This window comes from Opisthocomus hoazin, chromosome 6 (genome assembly GCF_030867145.1).
Source record: "Opisthocomus hoazin isolate bOpiHoa1 chromosome 6, bOpiHoa1.hap1, whole genome shotgun sequence".
In the NCBI taxonomy this organism is placed as follows: Eukaryota; Metazoa; Chordata; class Aves; order Opisthocomiformes; family Opisthocomidae; genus Opisthocomus; species Opisthocomus hoazin.
Genome location: NC_134419.1, coordinates 76,189,844 through 76,202,823, shown reverse-complemented (window position 1 = coordinate 76,202,823; position 12,980 = coordinate 76,189,844). Strand labels below are relative to the sequence as shown.

The 12,980-nt window shown below is 40.4% G+C and overlaps 1 protein-coding gene across 3 annotated transcripts in view; it reads left to right on the top strand.

Moving 5' to 3' along the window:
• The window catches only part of CHST15 (carbohydrate sulfotransferase 15), a 52,212-nt gene that overhangs the window by 26,378 nt on the left and 12,854 nt on the right, over positions 1-12,980 (top strand). For all 3 annotated transcript variants that reach the window (XM_075423888.1, XM_075423887.1, XM_075423889.1), the window contains exons 2-4: positions 5,675-6,759; positions 7,505-7,844; positions 11,950-12,096. In XM_075423888.1, coding sequence (XP_075280003.1) covers positions 6,172-6,759; positions 7,505-7,844; positions 11,950-12,096 — 1,075 coding nt within the window. In that variant the 5' untranslated portion in view covers positions 5,675-6,171. The remainder of the gene's footprint in view (positions 1-5,674; positions 6,760-7,504; positions 7,845-11,949; positions 12,097-12,980) is intronic.

Genomic DNA, 12,980 nt, shown 5'->3' with positions numbered 1-12,980 from the left:
CACAGCAGTATTGCAACTAAAATATAATAAGACATAAACGGTTGATTACCAACTCAAATCTCAACCTTTCTTCTGTCTGCAATCGACATCCTTCAGGTTTCAGTTTTGAAATACAAAAAAAGGTGAAGTATGTCTGTGGTTATGACTACTGGAAATGTTGAATGGAAGAAACAAAAAAAAGATGCTGTTGATTGCTTGATTTCATGGGGTGAATGAGGAAAACAAGGGCTGCTTATGCTGGGGAAAGATCTGGGCCTTCTGGTGAGTGTCCTTCTTTGCATGGTAAAAGCTTGGGGAATGAAGTTTTAAGAACTTCTTGGTAAAGAGAAGGGAGTGGCAGCAGGGAATGATATCCTGGCTTTTATGTGTGTATTACAGTGGGGGATTTTTATTACGTGAACTTGACAGTGGAAAAACATGTAGAATGGTAGGTCTGCAACTAGCAGTTATTAAAATATGAAATCAGCTTCTCTATTCTTATAGCTGCGTAATATGTCATATTGCCCTGTGGTAGGTCATCAGACAGGTCATCTAATTAGGCAGCCTGTTGTAGCGCATATGCATCAGTTGGCAGAGTTATAGTTGCTGATAGAACTTTAAATTTTCCCTCATGACTGGTGTGATCATCTCAGCTTTTCTGTAGCCTATGCATATTTTTTTTTTCCTTGTATCAGCTTCCTGATAATGCATTTTCCTCAGCTGTCAAAGATGTAGTTAACATGGTTTTGCCTTGTGTTTGTAATATTTGTAATGGACTTTCATGAGAAATGTCTGCACCTGGGAAGGGTTTAATAAATTCCAGTTCCTTTTATTAACATACAAATGTTATATATGTCAAAATAGGACAGAGAAGCTCATGTGTTTTTTCTAAGATCCTGCACTCTGTATCCATTAATGTATCTCTTTTTAAAAAGTAGAGAATTAATGTCAAACACACAAGTGTTGAATGATTCTGTAAGGCTATCTCAGATAACTGTGTGCATTCAGTACAATCAGTATCACTGAACAAGTTTCAGATCCTCATTAGAAGAGGACTGGAAAATAAATTGGATTTTTTTTTTTTTTCTGAATAGATAGTGCACAGTAACTGGTCCCTCTGAAAATAAACAGCAAGGAGCTGCAGAGCAGAGGTCTGGGAAAAGATTGAGATACTTGCCGAGTGTCGAAGGGGTGCAGGGTGAAAGGATTACACAAAACCAAATGTGTAGCACATGAGAAATTTTAACTGAAGTGATGCTGTGGGCTACCTTTTGGTTACCAGATCTTTCTATAGCTACCACTGTAACCTGTAGTCTCTTCTTAGTGCATCTTTCTTTAAGAGGTGCTTTCTTCACCTCCTTTTTCTTATCTTTTCTTACCAGGGCCCTCATCTCCATCCTCTATTTTTCTACAGTCTTTTTTTCGGAACTATAGCTGTTTTGATGATTTCCTCTGTACCTCTGTGGGTGATGTCCGAGTCTGCCGGTACTTCAGTCTCCTCCTGCCTCCTTTGCTTCCTCCTTGAACATCTTTGCTCGGGTGTCTTATGGCTGCCTGAAATGTTGACTTGCAAAGGGGAAACTTTCCACTTGTTGTCAGGACCTCCCTTTCTCATCCTCCTCCTCTCCAGCCAGTGGGACCATCAGTGGTGTTTGGACAACTGTTCAGCTCTTTCCTGCTTTAAATCCTGGATCCTTCTCTCCCCTTGCCTTTCCATAGCTTCTCTTTTTCTTTTGGACACTCATTTTGGGGGGAATATTTTATGTGTACAAAAGCATAAACTTTCTGTTTTTAATATTACACATATGAATCTGATTCTGTCTCTGTAGTCATTCAGACTTCTGTCAAAATCATCCCAGGCCCATTTCTTCAGAGGAATTTTGAGAACTAGTTCATTACACTTATTTATTTCCCTTTGGAAATAAAGGGCTGTGCTTAAATACAGTCCGTAATGATTATGCTATTATTTCTGTCTGCCTCACCTGACAAGTAGAATAAAGTCATTACGGAAATGAACTCTTTTTTGCAGGAAGGTATTTTGCAAATACTTTTGTTCAGTATTTATCTAAATAATTGTTCTTGAGTCCTTGAGACGCAACTTGCTTGCTCTGACTGCAGAAATCCTCCAATGTGTGGAAGTGTTAGGTGGGAGAAACATCAAGAATACAAATAATTTTACAAAAGCACTTTGTCTCATACAAAAATGCAACTAGAAGAATGATGGTTAATGCAAGATCTGAAGCGACTGGCCATTTAATCTAGACACTTTTGTAGGAATGAACTAGGAATTATTATCTAGAATTATAGCAATGTTTCTTAAGAATTAAAAATAAGTGTTGTAAGAGCTAAAGGCAAAATAGGCAAATTCTAGGACTCATAATTAGTAATGATTATACTTATATGATTTGTTGTGTTGTAGGAGTAATCAGAGGAGCCTTTGTGTATCCTTTGTATCACTGTTATTAATTATTTTCATTACTGGTGTCTTAGATATCACACAAATATGCACTTGAGAAATGTGTAAGTCTGTGTTGTTTCTCAGGAACCAAGGGACAAAGTCAGACAGGAAGATTTCTGCTGAAGACAGAGCTGTGCAAAAGGGTCAGTGAAGTTAGATGCTTTTGGGTGGAATGAAGAGCACTGGAGGACAGGGAAGAGAGAAAGATGTTTGGAAACAGTGCAGAGAAAAAGCATTTCTGTGCCTTAAAAGGAAAGATGGATTTTTGTAGAGAAGGAGAAACTACTTTAGTTGCAGAGGAGGGGTGCACCGGCAAAAAGGAATGAGAAACAAAATTTGAACATTGTTACTGAGGCGTATTTAAACTGGGAGAACTGTACCTATAAGAGAATTCTAATGGTGCTGAATTTTTTGTGCTACTCTGATGGTACACTAATTTTTCGTAAGTCTGAATTGTCAACCATCTCTTCTATTTCATATTTTGATTAAGGTGACTTGGAAAATGTATTTTCATTTAAGTAGTAAAAATGAATGTTGGACCTTTAGACATGCCATACAGCAATAAGCTGGTTCTCTGGTCTAGTGAAGTTAATTAGAAGACTGATTAACTTCATCTGAAAAATAATTTAATTAATTAGCATTTCATCATCCATAGTCTTCTGGGTAAAAGTTATTGTTCTGTTGAGGTAAAACTGTCATGCTCCTGAATTCTTCCAACTTGTTTTATCTGCAATAAAGTGTTATATATGTTATCTATGGAGTCTGTATGACCTTCATTGGCCGTGCACAGGAGGGACAGTTCTTTTTCTGTTCTTCAGAGGCAATAATAAGCCTCTTAGTCATAATATGGTTAAAACTGTTTATTATTCAGGGTAACTGCTCAGGTGAATGCTGGGGCTGGCTGTGGAGGGGCTGCAAAGTGGGTTGTGGCACCACCAGGTCCTGGGTAGTGCTGAGAAGTGGAGGTGTTGGGGAGGAACTGGGTCACTGCTTTCATGGGTATCCACATCAGAATGGACAAGGAGCATCACAGCACTGGAGCCTTAAGGTACCTTCATTCCCAGGGGCTAAAGGGAAGTTCTGTCTTCATCAGGTGACTGTCCTGGTTTCGGCTGGGATAGAGTTAATTTTCCTCCCAGCAGCTGCTGTGTTTTGGATTTAGTATCAGAAGAATGCTGATAACACTGATGCTTTCAGTTGTTGCTATAAATCAGGGACTTTTTCCAGTTTCTGATCTTCAGCTGATGTGCAGGTGTGCAGGAGCTGGGAGGGAGCGCAGCCACACAGACAGACAAGCTGGCCAATGGAAATATTCCGTACCATAAATGTCATGCTCGGTTTATGAATGGGGGTTGGCTGGGGGGCAGGAGGCTCTCTGCTCTTCTTGTTTCCGGGAGTTTGAACTCTCTCTTGTCCAGGAGTATGAACTTTTTTGGGAATTTCCTGAAATTCATGATTTCGGGGTTCTGTGATCGCTGCTTGGGGACTAGCTGTGAATTGGTCATCGGGTGGTGAGAAAAATGGTATTTTATATAGTTTGTTTTGCATATTCATGATTATCATTGTTATTATCACTGTTGCTAGTATCATTATTACTATCAACATTAGTATTTCCTTTATTGTCTTATTAAACTGTCTTTATGTCAACCCACGACTTTCCACTTTTGTCCATTTCTCCCCCCCATCCCTGTGGGGGGGAAAGGGAGGGGTGAGCGAGTGGCTGTCTGTTGCTGAGTTGCCAGCTCCCGGGTTAAACTATGACAGTGACAAATGCCACAATAGAAATTGCCCATCAGAGCCATACATTACTACTGCCCCTGCAGTTTTCCCCACTTTTTTCTTCTGCTTTCTATCCTATGCCAATTTTTTGGTTTGCTTCTGAGTTTTCAAGATTGTTTTAAAATATTTCCTGTGTTTAATTCCCCCAGAAAAGTAATTCTAGAAAATAAAAATATTTTCTAATATATAGAAGAAGGTATATTATCTGTGAACTTCTGTATTTGATAATCTGGCTTCTCAAAACAGAGGGTTGATTTTGACCTTAAAATTTGTCTAGTTCCGGTAAGCTACTTGATAAACCACGAAAACAGAAATTCTAGAGGAACTATACATAAACATGCTTTAATTAAGACCATCCTTAAGCTGATGACTTGTTTGTGGCTTCAAGTGTCTCTACTCTGAATGCTGCCTGGAAAGCCAAGGATGGATGTGCTCAAACCAAGACCAAAGCTTGACATAAATACTTTAGACAGCTCTGGTCACTTTTTGGCTGTAAGCAGCAGTGATGCTGAAGTGTTTAAAGGAGGAAGGCACATACCCTGTGCAGCAGGGTGTCTGTGGGGACATAAAGACCTTCATGGACCCACGAGTGGTCATGTCCCTGCCCGTGGTGCCTGCCTTGTCGCAAGGGGACATCCGCTCCTGCGTTTTCTGCACAACCTCTCCGATACCAAAGTGCACACCATTAAGAGGATTTGCTGGATCCAGGGTCTTGCCTTCAAGCTGCAGTACTGATGGTACATTTCATTTAAGTAACATGTCTCACCATTTTTAGCAAGTTCTGTTTTCAAAATATGCTTGGCTAGGAGTGCTGAAAGTATCTTGGTGGCTTTGCAGTGCATTGCAGGTGGCTACTCTTGTCATTTGGTCCAGAAACCAGAGATACTGTCATGAGCCTTTGCTCGTGTCTGTTATTGAATCCCTTCAATTTGCTGAATGTTTTACTTATGGCTTTTGGGATTTTTGTTTGGCTTTTTATCACGTATGCGTGAAAGGAGACATTTATCCCTGCCTTGTTCTCTTAACTAGGGTCCTATCACACTTCAGGACAGTTAATTTAAAGTCCCCACGTACAGATAGAGTGTAAAACCTGTGTTACTGGACACTGTCCAAAAATGCTTCTGTATTTAAAGAGCAGATTGAGGTCTGTTAGGCAGGTTAGTGAGCAACTGAGGGGAGTCGTGTAGGTTACCTGTGGTAGCAACTGTTCATTGATGTGAGCAGATGGGTGATTGAAAAGAAAGGGCAGCTCGCTGTGAACTTGAAGCCAAATGTTTCCTGGGTTTAATATCGTGAGTGCTGTAATTAATATACTTGGCAAATGGAAGACATCTTTCAAATATAATTGTGAAATTGCTTGTGGTGGATTGTACTGTGCTATGGCTTTCAATGAAAGTGGATGTAGATATTATGTCTGCTGTTCTGTGTGTATATTTATCTATGTTTTTGTTTCTTTAGGTCATACAATGCAAATAGTTGAAACCATCTCTGGGAAGATGAAGCTTCCAGTAGCAGCCGTCCAGCCTGGAACCCACTTGTTTTAAGAATACCTGGGATTTTTTACCCATATTTACCTATTCCACTGTAAATCAAAGGACAATGAATTGTTTTTATTTTCTGCATATTTTCATGCTACATAACAATTTTTCTTCCTTCTCATTTTGTTCAATGGGAAAAACTTGATCCTGTTGTGTAGCTGATTCTTACTTCATCACACTCCTCTTACTGAGCCGAATTCTTGGAAACCACATTCACAGTACATCTATTTTTGTGTGTTGGTTATTTTTTTTTTTTTTTTTTTTTTTTTTTATGTGACATATGTCACTTTATGAGTGCTTTTACCCATTCTGGTTTGAACCTGTCCTTCTGCATTGCTGAGTAATTGTAGAATCACTCAACGAGTTAAGTAATTTCAGACTTACAGAAGATGACTCATATGTTTCAGAAACGTTTTTATGGCTGTGCTTGGCTCATTATTACGGGAGTTTAACAGTAGTAATATGAGGTATTGCATTAATTGTTGCATACATTTATTACCAAATGACTTGCACAGACAGTGTTTCAGATGCCGCGGACCTAATCATAATAACCAGAAGTGTCCTGTTTGCAAAGGAGAGAAGAAGATCCCTTTGTACACTGACAGCAAGCAGATGAAGTTGCTTGCAGTTCTGGAAGTAAGGACTGATCACAGTGAAAGCTGGAATGGATTTTTCTGCTTGAGGAAGGGGAAGCTATGCAGCTTAATATTTGGGTTGATTATAATGACTCTAGTGATGGCATCGTACATACTGACTGGAGCCAAGCATGGCCTGCTGTTAATACCATCTCCCTTCCATTACGGAGCTTTTACTAGCAATCCAAGCTTAATGGACAATGAAAGCCTTAGTGACATGAAAGACCATTACCAGCCTTCTAAAATGAATATTTCATACGTAAAGGATTATCCAAGCATTAAATTAATTATTGACACTATTACTTCAAAGATAGAGTTTATAACGAGACAGCGCCCTGATTTAGAAGAGCTGAGGAAACAAGAGCCACATGTAAGTATGGATTAAAGTGTGTCTGCAACTGCTGTATACTTGCTTATTTCAAGGCTTTTGGGTCAATCTTTTACTGAGATAAAAAATTGCAACTGCTTACGTGTTCATGCAGTGATTTACAGCACCTAGAGCCTCCTGATTTACATCAGCTGAAAAACTGATGTTGTAGATCACGTCCTTCTGAGTCATGGGCAAAATAGATGGGTTATATAAATGATCCTGACACCTGGAACAAAAAGTCAGGCAGTCTTCCGATAGCTGTACATTCTTGTTGAATTTTTACTTTGTGTCATGCAAAATCATTCTGACTTAGATTTGCCAGCCACCTTATATGATAAATAAGAAAAGAGCCTTTCTAATAATTGATTACCAGTGTGCCTTCCTGAAAATCTGGTCATTGCAAACCTTGTATTTCAGAGTTAAAAACTGGAAGATAATTTGATTTAAGTATTCTCTGTTTGACTTTACAAATTAATTCCTGGGATTGCAGGGCAGCTGGGGGATCATTGAGGTCCTTTCTGGCTTTAAAATCAAAGGATTTCTAAATGTACTCCTCTCCCAGTCTAACTGTTTGTACAGGATTTGTTTCCAGTGTCATCAGAAGAAATAAGTTAAGTCAAATTTGTGGTTAAAAAATAAGGGTTAAAAATGTCCACATACTGTTTCTCTTATTGTGCTAAGTTAGAAAAGTATAACTGTCAGGTTTTTGCTGCCTTGACTGAAATTGCTGTTCTTTATGTTGCAGATGTTTTCAGTAATTCCTAATAAATTCCTTCCAAATAGCAAGAATCCTTGTTGGTATGAAGAGTACAGAGGAAACACAACCACAGATCCTTATGCAACAAACTCCTATGCACTGTATTCAAAGCGCTTTCGAACCGTATTTGATTACCTCAGGAAGGTGTTTTGGAACCACTTGTACCATTATAAGGACAAACACTACCGCCTGCGCTGTCTCCCCCATTTCTACATCATTGGCCAGCCCAAGTGTGGGACGACGGACCTGTACGACCGGCTCAGGCTGCACCCTGACGTTCGGTTCTCAGCAATCAAAGAGCCACACTGGTGGACAAGAAAACGGTTTGGTGAGTAAACGTGTCCTCTGCTATGCAAGCAAGTTGTCTCTGTGAAACTTTGACATTTCTTATATATACGTGGGATGAAGTTTACGGACTTGCTCCGTATTGGCTTACCTTGAAACTACTGCAGTTAATAGTTTTGAAAAATCCAGGTGATGGATGCTCAATACGTTCCAGCCTGCTTTTGTTTAATGATGTTTTGGGTTAAACCTTTTGAGATGATGCACATTTCATTTGGTTTATTTGCAGTGGTTTGTAAAACCTAGGAAAAAATGAAAACACTAGATAAAACCAACCCTCTGAATTTGTAAAAGCAAGAAGAGAAAGTATTAGGTTGTGATGGGAGATTTAAAGAATAGCAGTGACAATTTTGTGTTGCTGGATTCTATAAAACCTTTCTTACATGAATAAATGATGGGTCAGTATCTGAAATAAGGTTGGCTTCAGTCCTTGTGATTCAATATATACAAGTGTGCTTTGTGGTAGGAGCTTCTCTGGTGTTCCAGCTCTAGTCAAGCACAGAACAGTAGAGATGCTCTACATGAGAAAGCACGCTCACACTGAGGATTCTGCACATATTTTTGATGCTCTTTTCCTGGGTGACATTAGTATTTCATGAAGTGACCCTTCATCTCTGAAGATAGACTTGAATAGTTGAGGTTATGGCCTGCTGGAGCAAGACGCATCCACCCGTCGTGATTGCACCTTCAAAGGGTGTCTGAGGGCCATGGGGCTGAGTGCATCGTTTTATCCGTCTGAGATGTTTATGTCCTTCTTGTTCTCTCTTCCCTGGGTGCCAAAGAAGGTCAGTCTTGTGGTTAGAGATGAGATGAGGCACAGAAGACCCAGTTTCAAATCCTGACTCTGCTGTGTCCTTAATTCTTTCCTGTAAATGCTTATGCGCATAGTGCTTGCTCCCTTCCAGCGCAGCTCTGGATTTTCGCACTGTTTGGTCTAGCTGTTAAGTGCTGGTATGCCCTCATTTTGTATGATTTTGGTATCAAAGATTGCAGGCTTTCCAGTGATATTACTATTTCCAAAAGCAAGATACTGGTTATTTTACTGTGACATTATCTTCACTTCTGTTTCAGGTTTGCTGTTGCTTTACTGCAGATAAACTGCCTGGAAAAACTAGGGAAAAAACTAGCACTGTGGGGTAGATCATTTGATGAGGACTTTGCATCACTGCTTTCCTTTGGTACTTTTCTAAACTTCCTTGAAATGGAAAATTACCTGTTCTAATGAACTGCCATGGCTAACAGCAAGGAAGGACACTTTCTGAGGGACTGGGACACCTGCAGCGTTGTTTCTGTCCTTTATTTCAGGGTCATACCTTCAATTCTTTATTTCTCCTGCATGTGGTGTTGCTGTTTCCATCTCCCTTCCCAGTGCCCTGGTGCCCAGAAGAACCCCTGAGCTCCTGCAGACGAGACTTTGATCCTCGCTGCTCAGTGAGGAGGAGAGCTCAGCCACAGAGACAGGATTTCATATTTCGCATAGAGAAATGGTTTTGTTGTGTTCTTAGAGTTCGTATTTTCTTCCTTTGCAAATGCCATAAGAAAGTGGCTAAAATACTTTTTTAGACATTTTATAATGTTTGTTATAAGCTAAGAGTTGACATTATGTTGGTTTTAAACTAAGAGTTAAAGCGATATGGTGAAAATACAGTTTTGCTTTTGCGATAATTTGGCCCAGTTTAGGAGCACTCCTAGGAGGTACCAGTGTGAATGGGGAGCTGGGCTAGTCACAAGGTCAAACAAGAGAAGCATCCAAACCTTGAAGTCTTGTGAGAAGGCACTCATTCATCATAGTCAACAGCTAACTGAAGACAAATGATGAGATTTACCTCCTGACCTGAAGGTGAAAAGTCATATCAATGAAGAAAGGCGATTTTAGACTTGGACGCTTTCCACTGCAAATGCTGTGCTGCTTGTCTCTCGCTGTGTAGATGCAGGGACTGTCAGTAAAACCATCTGTGGAAAATCATGTCTTCTGTGAGAGTGCTGGCAGGAAAGGCTGAAATCACCTGATACATTGGGATAAAATCCTTTGTATTCGTATCATAGAATCATAGGCTGGTTTGTGTTGGAAGAGACCTTATAGGTCATCTCTTTCCAAACCCCCTGCCATGGGCAGGGACACCTTCCACTAGACCAGGGTGCCCAAACACCCGTGCAAGCTGGCCTTCAACACTTCCAGGGAGGGACATCCAATTAATTAATCCATTTAACTATATTAAATAGTTGTTTACATCTACATTAGCCTCAACACAAATGTTTGGAATTAAAGTTGGAGGAAGTAGCGCATTCAACCTCGCTAAAGCAAGACTGAACTCACTAAAGCAAGACTGGAGACTCACTAAAGCTGAGAACTGGACCTACCAAACAGGCAGAAGAGTGTAACAAATCAGGCTGGAGTGCATCAAAATTGTGGTCAGCGACTGGAGACCAAGTGCAGATCTTTGAACACCACTTTCTTTGCATAATTAAATTTTTTAAGTTATTTCATAAAGCTGAGGAAGTGATTGTAGAGCTTGAGATCTCATGGGAGAGAGATCTGGAGAGATGACCTTCCGATCATCTCAGGCTCTCTGCCACTGAGAATGAAAGATTAAGTTTTGCTCCTGGTGGCTCAGTCCTTTCATTCTGCCTCAACAGCACATTAGCTAATGGTTACTATTAAAAAAAAAAAAGGGGAAAAAAAAGAAAAACAGAAAAATTGGAAAAAAGAAAAAAAAAGAAAAAAAAAGAGAATGTAGATGACAAACAAAGAAGTGAAACTGAGACAGCCCCCTTTATAAGCCAGCTAGTGGATATGACTCCTATACTCCCAGCTATTAACTTGGCTTAGTTTGTAACACTTATCTGGACAAGAAAGTCTCTTTGTTCTATGGCATTCTCTGATTCAGTGGATTTTTATGATGCTGACTAATTTCAGCTGAAGCTAAGCAGCCCTCCTGGGGAGGCCCCATTTTGCAAATCACCACTTTCCCGTTCTGCTGGGATGGTTGATGCTCTACATGACTTTGTCCTAGCTTGACTGTCTCCCTTTCCTGGCTCATAGTCCCAGTTTCTATTCCCATGAGTGGGGTGGCAACAAACCAAGGCAGTCTGTAGCACCATGTGTGTACCTTGTTTTCCTCCTCAAAACAAGTCAATATACACTGCTGAACTTTCTTCTACTCTTATTAAATCCCACTTTCCTAAAGGGGAAAATCAGAGGGAATGGGCAGAAGAACTCCCTCGCTGAGCTTTCTTCTCACAAAATTGATAATTATTGGCCTTGTGGGAACAGGAAAGGGAGAGCTGAGAAGTCCTGCTCTCTACTCTTAGCTTTGCTCCTGCTCCGTTGCCTTCCAACTGCTGTCCTTGACCTCTGTCCACTTCAGAAATTCTCTTGTGGTATGGTAAGAAGCAAGAATGCAAAGACAAGCATGGGCAGCATGTACAGAAAGTGGAGAAGTGAGACTACTGTTGGAAAGAAGAGTGGGAAAAGGAGTATAAAAATCACAGATATGGATCAAGATGCTGAGAAATGAGGGGAGAAGGTGATAGCGAGCACACCCCGGAGTGTAGGGAAGGAAAGGAGAAAAACAACATGCTATCGTGGAACTTTATTGTCATACTTGTGAAAGATAAAGACATGAATGATTTCCCACTTTTCTGATTTTGAGAAGTGCACATAGATTTGCATATTTGGCATCAGAGCCTGTTCTCAATCTCAATAAAGTAAATCAAGTGGGAGTCCAATATTGCCTCAGTTTATATTGGTGCAAATGAAAGCAGAATCTGGTCTTTCATATTCATTCCTAAAGCTAAATTTAGAAGGAAACAAATGCAAGCTATTCATGCAGGAACTATAAAAATGAACACTTAAGGTATTTCCAATCACTGTGAATTTATGGCTTAATCGTATAGTATCTTGATCCTCAGCTACTTCATTATTGGCACTTTTATCTGGGTGTTACACTTCATCAGTCTAATTTTGTGCTGACGTTAGCTGGCTCAGTGCCAGCCATGTCAACGAAGCTGTCTTGCTTTACACCAGTGGTGAATCTTGCCCTGCTATTACTATTTTTATTTTTTAACTTCTGTCTTTTCACTGTTTTTAGGAATCATTCGTCTGAGGGATGGATTTCATGATCGCTACCCAGTGGACGATTACCTTGATCTGTTTGACTTAGCTGCACACCAGATTCAGGGTGTGCTGCAGAGCGAAGCGGCAAAAGAGCGTGGCAAGATGAACAACATCATAATTGGTAGGGCAAATCCAGCCTCTGAAATGTGTCTCTGTAGCTCCAGGTTGGCAGCATTGGTAGCTGAAGCATGAGGGACGTTATCCCAGACGTGAACGGTTCACAGCACAGGACTCCTGATGTAGGTTTTCTCTGCTGTCTGTGGATAGCGCGGAAGTTCTTGGCTTTTCCCGGAGGGTGGTTGGTTGTGATTATCTTTAGAAAATGCCTGAGCAAGCAATAAATATCTGATGAACATCAGCATTTAATTAAATCTTTTTATAAAAACAGTGAGAATGACCTTAATGACTCCTTCAAACATTGTTTTTATTTTGTTTTCATTACAAGGGTTTTGCCTGTAGCCATGGGATTGTAGCTTCAGGTTCAAATGCTGAAGCAATGTTTCTGGGATAACACACTAACTGTGGTATTATGACATATAATCACAAAATCAAAGAATGCTTTGGGTTGGAAGAGACATTTAGAGGACATCTAACCCAACCCCCCCTGCAGTGAGCAGGGACGTCTTCCACTAGACCAAGCTGCTCAGAGCCCTGTCCAACCTGGCCTTGAATGTTTCTAGGGATGGGACCTCCACTAGCTCTCTGGGCAACTCGTTCCAGGGTGTCACCACCCTCACTGCAAAAAAATATTCTTCCTTATATCCAGTCTAAATGTTCCAGTTTAAGAATTCCTTATATCCAGCCTAAATACAGCACCATACAATGGGTGCTGTACAAATCCTGTAGCTGGCTGGAGACAGTGTCCATGATAGGGTCAGCTCCAAGCGGCTCTTCTCAAAATCCAACATAACATACGTGTAGGAAGAAGGACCACCATTTTTTGTGTCATCATCCCTGTGTAGCCTATGGTGGACTGAAATAAAAATAATTAAACCCCTGAGCTGC